The sequence below is a fragment of the Herpailurus yagouaroundi genome, unplaced genomic scaffold, assembly GCF_014898765.1.
Source record: "Herpailurus yagouaroundi ecotype Mexico unplaced genomic scaffold, PumYag 183, whole genome shotgun sequence".
Classification (NCBI taxonomy): Eukaryota; Metazoa; Chordata; class Mammalia; order Carnivora; family Felidae; genus Herpailurus; species Herpailurus yagouaroundi.
Genome location: NW_024412414.1, coordinates 16,727,129 through 16,737,053, shown reverse-complemented (window position 1 = coordinate 16,737,053; position 9,925 = coordinate 16,727,129). Strand labels below are relative to the sequence as shown.

Sequence of the window (9,925 nt, the reverse complement as noted above, 5' to 3'; positions counted from 1 at the left end):
CAACCCTCCCTCCCCTTCCGCCCCCTCAGCTCGGAGCAGGTACCTGGTCGGGCTCTTCTTGTCGCCCATGGTCATGGATGGGCTGTACCCCCGCCCCCCCCAAAGCCGAAATCGGCGCCGCTCGGAGGAGAAACGCCGTCCGGGGAGTCGTCGCGGACCGGCCCCCCTCCCTCCCCCGCGCCCGCCCGCCCGCCCTCAGCCGCTGGGGCTCGAGCTCCGGCCGCCGCCGCCGCCGCCGCTGCCAGTCTCCGGACGAGACTAGTCCCCGCCAGCGCCGCCTCCGCCGAGTGACTGACGAGGGGCGGGGCCGGGCGCCGCGCGTCACGCGCCGTGTGGCCAATGGGAGGACGGCAGCCTGCGCCGCGAGGGCGGGGGCGGGGCGCGGGGGAGGGCGGGGCGTGGCGGACGTGGGCTGGGCCGTCGGTGTGCGTGCCCGGGAGTGTGTGCGCGCTGGGGGTGCGCGTGCCTGCCGGTGGCCCGGCGGCCCGGCGCGGCGGAGCGTGCAAGCCTAGAGGGGCGCACGTGGCCGCGCCCGGGAAGCGGCGGTGGGCTCCGGATCCCACGCTCCCGCTTTATCGGGCTGTCGCGTGGACCCCGGCCCCGAAGCCGCCCCGGGGGAAGTAGTTCCGCGCAGTTTGCGCGCGCCACTGGGGCTGGCAACTGCCGCGCCGCTTGCAACGCCTCGAGGCTTGTAGTGCCCCGGGAGTCGGCAGGGCCTCTTTCTTTTGGCCCGGGCTCCCCCGCGCCCCTCTGCTACTCTGCCACGCGGAGCTTTGTATCTGCCTCTCTTAAAGTCTTGGCTTCCTGCGGATACTCCGGCCCTAAGCCCCTTCTCTGGCCCCTGACGCAGGAGAGAACTGTGCATTAAGGGTGTGGCACAACTAAAGGTTCCCCAAGGCCGACTCTGAACTCCAATGCACCAACTCCCACTGGAGACCACCCCCCCCCCCCACCACCACCACCAGCCTAAATAGGGCGTTTCCCTAGGGAAGTTGCTGTTCAAATCCTGGCTGCCACGTGCCAGCAGGCTAACCTTGTGCCTCAGCTTCTTCGTCTCCAAGGTGAGGGTTAACAACTGTCCTCTTAGTGTTGTTGGGGAAATTCAGAGATGGAATGCACAAAAAGCATGCAAGTCAGTGCCTTGCACTAAGGAAGGACCAATACAAAGTATCGGGTTAAGAACTTTTGTAATTGGGTCTGGGTTGAGCACCATTTCCCCCCTTTGGAAGATTCTCGAAGGCGAAGAACAACTCTCCGCCCTGCTCCAAGAGTGCTTGCCAAATTGACTTGAACAGGATTCGGGCCCCTTTGCCCTCAAGGAGTCAGGACCCTAAGATGGTTAGATAAAAGGCTTGGCGGGGCTGAAGCTCTGGCTGGGGGGTAGGGACTTGGTCAAAGAATGATGCTAGTAGTTGGGAGGTGCGGATAGGGTGTGGAGGGAAGATAAGACAGGCCTGCAGCATCTACTGAGATACGTTTATATGCAAACACAAAGTGGATTATCAGGACTGCCCCATGGAAGGGAAACCTACGGAAGCCTGAGAGACCAGGGAAGCTTTCCGAGACTGAATGCCCAAGGAGCAGGAAGTCCTAGGATCATTCCAGGGAACAGAAGGGAGAGAATAAAAGAGGGAGGGAACGTGTCAATGATAAGCTTGATCAGCACATGCTGTCCTTTGCAGGCAGGCACACCCTGGAGGGCCAGGAGGGACAGCATTATTTAGCAAGGGTCAGCAACTCCCGCACCTCCCTGGCTTCCACCCCCCTGCCTTCTGAGGAAAGGAGGGAGAAAAGGAGGAAGAAGAGGGAGGCAGAGGGCCAAAGGGGCCCGAGAAAGCCAAGGGGCATGCACACAAGCCATGGCCCAGTGCCCACAGCCTTGGCCTCTGGTGTCTGTGTGGCTTCCTCCCAGGACTCCACCCCTGGTATGCAGGTACTGAAAAAAAGGAGCATTAGGAAATCCCAGCTGGAGGAGTGGCCTCTGGGTAGGGAAACTGGGTAGCTGGGAGCCACAGCTTATGGAAAGGAGACTGACTTTATTATTATTTACATAGAATAAAATGCACAAATCATTCTACAGCTCCATGAATTTTTATAGATACCTGCTATACTTTGTATCCACCATCCAGATCAAGATATAGAATATTTTCATCCTCCCACTGAGTAACTACCCTCTCCAAAGGTAGCCACTGTTCCAGCTTGTGTCACCAAAGATCAGTTTTGCTTGTTTGTGAATGTCGTATATATATAGGTCATAAAGTATGTATTCGTGTGTCTGCTCAAAATTATTTTTGTGATATTCGTCTATATTGTTGCCTGTTATCAGTAGTTCCTTTTAATTTGCTTTCTTAAGTGTGTGGCATTCCATTGCAAATACACAGTAATTTAGTTATCCATAGGAGACGAACTTTTTAGTGGTTTTTCTTTTTAATCGTTGACCTATTTTACCTTTTCAAAAAACAAAAAAGTTTTTAAAAACTGTTTTGAAGGAAAAAGAAGTTCCAGAATAGAGAACTCATTTCTAGGAAAATATCAGACCCACACATCACCATGTGGTTATAACTGTAGAGACTAATTTGGTTTCCTTGTTGGGGGTAAATATCTTTTGAAAGCCTCCTTATAGGTACAGAAGCCAGACAAGCATACTTCTGGAGCAGTGTACTATAGAACACTTGTCTCCAGGCAGAGCATCAGATTATCATTCTAGAGTGGTTTTTGTTGCACCTGAGCTATTTGGGGAACAAATCTTCCTCCATGGTGTTGCCTTGAACCATCGTTGGGTACAGGGATGAGTGGGATTTGACAGACAGCCCCCCCTCTGCTCCTCTGTTCCCTATTTTGAACTTCCATTTCAAGTTTCATCTGAAGGAAGGGTTCTTTTGATTTAAAAATTATTTGAAATCCATGGTTTTTTAGAATAGATGCTAGTTAGAAGCACTCCCCAAGAAGTGTCCGATGTAAATGATTACACAGATACGTAGAATAGATTAAAAGACCATATTCTTTCTCCCTTCCCATCATTCACTCTACTCAAGTCACATTGGCTTCTTTGCTTTTCCTGGAGCACTCGTGCTCCCACCTCAGGGCCTTTGCACCTGCTCTTCTGTCTGCCTGGAATGTTCTATCCCTAGATAATCACATTCTTAGCTGCTTGGCTTCCTTCAGGTCTTTGTTCAAAAGTGACATTCTCAGTGAGGTTTTTCCTGAGCACCCATTGAAACATATCACACACCACCGCATAACCTGATACCTTAACTATTTTACTTTTTTCTCCTTAGCACTTAACCATCATCTATGTACCATGTAGTTTACTTATCTTGTTTAGCAGCTCATTGCCCAGTAGACTATAAGTTCTGTAACCGCAAGGATTTTCTCTGTTTGCATTTTTTCCTTCCCAATGTTATATATAAGTGCCCTGAGAAGTGCCCGATAAGCATGCACTGAAGAGAATTTTGTTTTCCTTTAACAGTAATCTATAGAGTAGCAACTAGGTGCCATACCCCATGCCAGGGACTGGAAGATCAGATGGCCGTCATAGATTTCATTCCTAATCTTTTGGAGTTTACATTCTAGTTGAGAAGGCAGACTTTATACAAGTAATTAATTATGATTGTGGCAGTTGCTACAAAGACAAACCATAGGATGCATGGCAAGAGGGTACTAGGGGAGGAGGGGAGTTGATACAGCTGGGGGGGAGGGAGGGCACGGCCCCGAAAAAGTAAAGATCACCCAGAAGAAGAAAAGAGCAGTCAGGGGTATGTTATTTTGCAGGAGATGAAGACAAGCAGCTGTGGGCAGAGCCCTGCAGGAGAGGAGAAATGAGGCTGGAGAGGGAGAGCCCGCCTAGATCCCCTATATGGCAGGGCAGGCTCAGCTGGGATTGGTGTCTGTATCCTGAATGCCATGGAAGCCACTGATGAGTTTACCAAGACTATTTGTTGGGGCACCTGGGTGGCTCACATCGGTTGAGCGTCTGCCTCTTGATTTCAGCTCAAGTCTTGGTCGCAGGGTTAGGAGTTCAAGCTCTGCACCGGGCTCCACGCTGGGTGTGAAGCCTACTTAACCAAAAACAAAAAAAAGGAAAAAGAAGAATTTTTGCCTGTTTGTGGTCTGCCTTCACAAATGAGATGCGGGTGAAAGCAGACCCCTTGGAGGCAGGAGGTAGTGAAGGAACTTTAGATTGGCCTGATAGTTGGAGCAGGAGGGCAGCTCCAGTAGGCTTCCTTTCTTTTGCTCAAGAAAGAAGCGAAAATTATTAGTGCCCACCAAAGAAGGGTCTGGAGTTTTACCAACTTTGCCTCCTCCTGCCTTTAAATTTGTAAGTATTTTTCCTAAACAGAAATCCTAACAACTCTGTGCTATTTCTAAAATTTTTTTTAATGTTTATTTATTTTTGAAACAGAGAGAGAGCATGAACGGGGGAGGGTCAGAGAGAGAGGGAGACACAGACTCTGAAACAGGCTCCAGGCTCTGAGCTGTCAGCACAGAGCCTGACGCAGGGCTTGACTCACAGACCGCAAGATCATGACCTGAGCCAAAGTCAGATGCTTAACCGACTGAGCCACTCGGGCGCCCCACTCTGTGCTATTTCCAAACAGAAAACCTAAATACTCTTTGAACCTTAGAAATACCCAGGAAAGCTATTATACACAAATGAGAGAAAAAAGTCTTTCTCCAAATACCTCATGGTTTATCCCACCCCACCCATGTTATACCTTCTTATGGTCTGAGCCCCAAACTGTGATTTGCGGTGAGGTTTTCACCAGTCTCCAGGGAGATGAAATGAGAAAACTAAGAGTACATACATTTGTAGGAACAGTCTCCTACAGCCAAGTAGATTACCAACAACTGATTCTTGGGAAAGAGTATTTTTTATTCTGAGATTATGTCCTGCCGACTTTTTTCTTTTCTTGGAAGTTGGATAATTTAATACCCCCCCTCCCTTTTTTTTTTTTTTTTTTTTTTTTTCAGATTTCTAGTTTTTTTTAACTTTTTGGCCTTGAAGATATTAGGGCTTATGGTTGAGTAAGAGCATCAGATTCACACACTAGACCAGTATAAAAAAGAATTTTATATTCATATCTCAAGTTAAAGACCTGATACTCTTACAGAAATAGTGCCAGACCCTTTTAGATACTCTTTTTCTGCCTCATCATTCTTGATGTAATAAATAAATGCCTTCTAAATAAAAGCAAGAGTAGACATTAGTTATCTTTCTTAAAATGTTCTCGACTAGCCACATCACAACGTGACAATTCTATATAGACTTCTTTTTTTTTTTTGTTTTTTTAAGCAATCTCTACACCCAACGTGGGGCTCAAACTTCCAACACTGACATCAGGAACCCCATGCTCTCTACTCATAGAGCCAGCCAGGCAACCCCATGTTGACTTTCTAACTTTCTCTCCTCACTGATTTTATTCTTGACATTTTAAGCAGAGCAAAATCTAAATGATTTTAATGAAACTTTAATGAAACTTTTATTGAGGAGAAGAGGAAGGAGAAAACAGTATGATCTGGTGACTAGAAAAGCCACCCAAGCAGGACAGAAACAAGGAAGGTTAAGATTTCCACCCTAATTGCTAAGATTTAATGCCCTACTTTGCACTGAATGTTCCTTCAGTGGTTTAAGAGAGAACACTGCTTCTCGAAGCAAACTAACTACATGGAGTGTTTTAGGAACTGGGGAGAACCTAATTCATTTCAAAGACTCAGGCTTGTGCTGGTATCACTGGGGACATCGGCAGAGCAATACTCAGGATAGGATTAACATCTAAAGAAACAGCCCTGGAGGCAGAGAGAGGTGGAGCTTCCCTGACCACCTGTGTTTGAACCTTAACCAGATTTTGCAACCAGCCTGTGCACGTGCTTATCAGAGCTATGAAGTTTTATTGATCTGCTTCTGGCACAGTAGGAAATATCACCGGTCAAAATTGTCCCGGGTTATACCTCATGCCATTTACAAAAATTAATTCCAAATAGATCATAGGCCTGAGCATAAAACCTATAACTATAAAACTTACAGAAGAAAATACAGGAGAAAACCTCCGCGCCCCTGGATAGAAAAAGATTTCTTAGGCATGATACAAAAAATATGACCCATAGAAGAAAAAGCCAATAGTTTGGACTTAGTCAAAATTAAAAACTGCCCTTGGGCAAAATTAAAAACTTGCCAAGGGGTGCCTGGGTGGTTCAGTCGGTTGAGCATCTTCCTCTGATTTCAGTTCCAGTCATGATCCCAGGGTTGTGGGATCAAGCCTCCCACTGGGCTCTGAGCCGAGCAAGGAGCCTGCTCTCTTTCTCTCTCCCTCTGCCCCTCCCCCATGCGCATGCTCCCTCTCTCCCTCTCTGTCTCTCAAAAGAAAAAAAAAAACAAAACTGCTCTTAGAAAGCACTGCGAAGAAAATGAAAAGCCAGGTCAAAGACTGGGAGAAAATATTTGCAAATCACCTATCTGACAAAGGCATCATATACAAAATATATGTAGAATTTTTACTATACACAAAAAGACAAGCAACCTAATGAAAACACAAGCAAAAAATTTGAATGGACATTTTGCAGAAAAGGATACATGAATGGCTAATAAACACATGAAAAGACACGGAAAATCATTATTCATTTGGAAGATGCAAATGAAAACCACAATTAGGTACCACTGCACATTAGAATGGCATAAAAAAAAAAAATCCTAACAATCCCAAGTGCTGGGGAGGAAGTGCAGGGACCCTCACACAATGCCAGTGGGAGTGCAATATGGTACAGTTCCTCTGGGAAAATGGTCTGGCAGTTTCTTATAAAGTTAAACATACACTTACCATATGAGCCAACAATCCCATTTCTAGAAAGTTACTAAAAGAAATAAAGACATATGTTCACACATAAACCTGTACTCAGATATTCATAGCAGCTTTATTCATCTCACCAAAATCTGGAAGCAGCCCAAATGCCCTTGAGCTGGCGAATGAGAAACGAAGAGTGGGTCCATCCCTACCGTGGAGTACTACTCAGCAAGAAAAAAGGAACCAACTACTGACATATGCAACACAGACGAATCTCAAATACATTATCACAAGTGACAGAAGCCGGTCTCAAAAAGAGACAGACAGGCTCATGTTGTGTGATTCTTTTTTTTTTTTCATTGTTGTTGTTGTTGTTGTTGTTGTTTTCAAACAGCACAAGGAGGCGAAAGGGGCACAGGGAGAAAGAGAGAATGTCAAACAGGCTCCACGTTCAGCATAGGGTTGGGGAACAGATCAGTGGTTGCCAGGGTTTGGGTTCGAGAGAGGGTTTGACCACAGAGAGGAGCAGCAAGCAAGAGGGGTTTTGGAGAGGAGATGGAAGTAATTTACATCTCGGTTGTGGAGGTAGTTACTAGACCAAATGCACTTGTCCAAACGCGGACCTATACACCAAAAAGAGTTTTATTACCCATAAATTACACTTCAGTAAATCCGACTTTGGATGCTTCTGCCATGTTAGCATGGAAAATTCCTCATGCCTCTACCTCCCATCCTGCCCGCCCCATTATAGTATTAATTACATGAGCTAGCATTCTGTAGTTTAACTGTGTGCCTAGCACGGGGGGCAATCCTGCGCTTTCCTGAGTGCTCTTCTCTTCAGTAATTCACCCAGTTCCTCAGGCCACGATTTGTGGAATCATCCTGACTCCACTCTTTCCCTTATGCCCTACATCCAGCCCATCAGCAAATCTTTTGCACTTGGCCTTCACTGCACATCCTGCATCTGACCACTTCTCATTATGTTTATTGCTATCACTCCAGTCCAAGCTAGGATCACCTTTCGGCCACCTAAATGGCCTAACCTCTCCTCCTGCTCCTCGCACCTGTCTGTATATACTAGTTCACGCTATGGTTTCGACTCCCCAGTCTTTGTGATTTATCTCTGAAAGGTTGATTTCTCCCAGAAGTGACATGTCTGCTGCAGGCCAGCTGTAGCTCTGCCCCGCGTCTCCTCCCTCTAGAACCCAGGCTGATGGAGCAGTGTCCAGCTTGAGCCCTGCTGGTCACAGAGATGGTGGGTGGGGTGGGGCGGGGAGGATTTATAGACAGACTTGCAGTGGCAACTAATTAACAACGTGGCCTGTAAGTGATACTTCTGACTTTCACTCACTGGTCATAGCTCATGGCCCCACTCAGTGACAGGAAGTGCAGCCCACCATGTGTCTAGGAGGTGGAAAGCAGGAAGTGTGTGTTCATCAGCTTTGTGATGACCATGATTCTTTCAAGTCTCTTCTCCAAACAGTAGTCAGAGAGATGTGCATGACCAAGGCAGTCTCCTGCTCAGAATCCTCTAATAACTTCTCATGACACTTAAATGAAAAATCACAATCTTGGGGTGCCTGGGGAGCTTGGTCAGTTAAGCATCCAGGTTCGGCCCAGGTCATGATCCCTTGGTTTGTGGGTTCAAGCCCTGCATCAGGCTCTGTCCTGACAGCTCAGAGCCTAGAGCCTGCTTCATATTCTGTGTCTCCCCCTCTCTCTGCCCCTCTCCTGCTTGTGCTCTCTGTCTCTCTCAAAAATAAATAAACAGTAAAAAATTATATGTGTGTGTGTATGTATACATATATATATGTACACGTATATATGTATACATACACACACACACACACACACACATACACATATATATATCTCACAGTCTTGACCCTGGCCTTCAAGGCTTACTGACTTCATCTACTTCCAATTCAGCTCTAGGCACACTGGCCTCTTGTGGTTTCCTGCCAAGCCCCAAACTTAGGGCCTCTCTAACTGTTCTCCCCCAGATATTACCATGGCTCCATCCTTCTCACTGTCCAGGTGTCTGCTAAATGCCCCAACTTCAGAGAGGATCTCCTGGCTGCAATATCATACATGGCATAACCCCCAGTCAGTGCTTATCCTGCTTTTTCTTTCCATCCTTTTTATGCCCTGGCATTATCTGATGTAGTATTTGTTTTTGCCTGACTCTTGCACTAGAATTCAATGTCTATCAGGGCAATGACTTTGCTTTGTCCCAATTCTGTATCCCTGTGCCTAGAACAGTGTAGAAAATGTTCCTCCACATAGTAGAAACTTAAAAATTATTTGTGGAACGAATGAAGCACTTTCATTTTTTATTATTTTTAAAAATATTTAGTTATTATGGGGAGAGTGCAAGCTGGGGAGCAGCAAAGAGAGGACAGAGGATTTGAAGCGGGCTGCACACTGACAGCAGCGAGTTGGATGTCGGGCTCGAACTCACAAACCACAAGATCAAGACCAGAGCTAAAGTTGGACACTCAACCAACTGAGCCACCCAGGTGCCCTGAATGAAGCACTTTCTTTTTTTTTTTTTTTTTTTACGTTTATTTGAGAGAGAGAGAGAGAGAGAGAGAGAGAGAGAGAGCACAAGTTGGGGAGGGGCAGAGAGCAAGGGAGACACAGAATCCGAAGCAGGCTCCAGGCTCCGAGCTGTCAGCACAGAGCCTGACGCGGGGCTCAAACCCACAAACCGCGAGATCCTGACCTGAGCTGACGTCAGACACTTAACCGACTGAGCCACCCAGGCGCCCCCTGAATGAAGCACTTTTATATTCGTTACCCTCAGTGAAACCCCAAATGACGCAGTGAGGTAAGAACTTTTATAGCCCTATTTGACAGATGAAAAATCTGAGTCAGGGAAGTGATTTGCCTGGAGCCAGGAACAGAGTTCGAATTCAAAGTCAGCATCTGACTTTCCAACTCCACCTCTTACATTTCTCTTTCTGCCGTGCTGCTTATGAAGCGTTGCGTTCACTGAAAAAGAACCAGCCGGTTTTAGAGGGTGCCTGAGGAGGACGGGCTGACGTGGAAGCTCAAGTGGTCCTCTCTGACAGGAGATCCCAGGGTCCTCTTCACAAACAGAGAGGTTTTTGGCCCTGGCACACCTAGTTTATGGGCCCACGTTA

The 9,925-nt window shown here is 47.0% G+C and overlaps 1 protein-coding gene across 1 annotated transcript in view; it reads right to left on the bottom strand.

The window, feature by feature from the left end:
• The window catches only part of RYBP (RING1 and YY1 binding protein), an 82,047-nt gene extending 81,877 nt beyond the window's left edge, over positions 1–170 (bottom strand). The window contains exon 1 of the mRNA XM_040492160.1: positions 44–170. Within this exon, the coding sequence (XP_040348094.1) occupies positions 44–75 (32 nt within the window). The 5' untranslated portion in view covers positions 76–170. The remainder of the gene's footprint in view (positions 1–43) is intronic.
• Between the last annotated feature and the right edge of the window lie 9,755 nt (positions 171–9,925).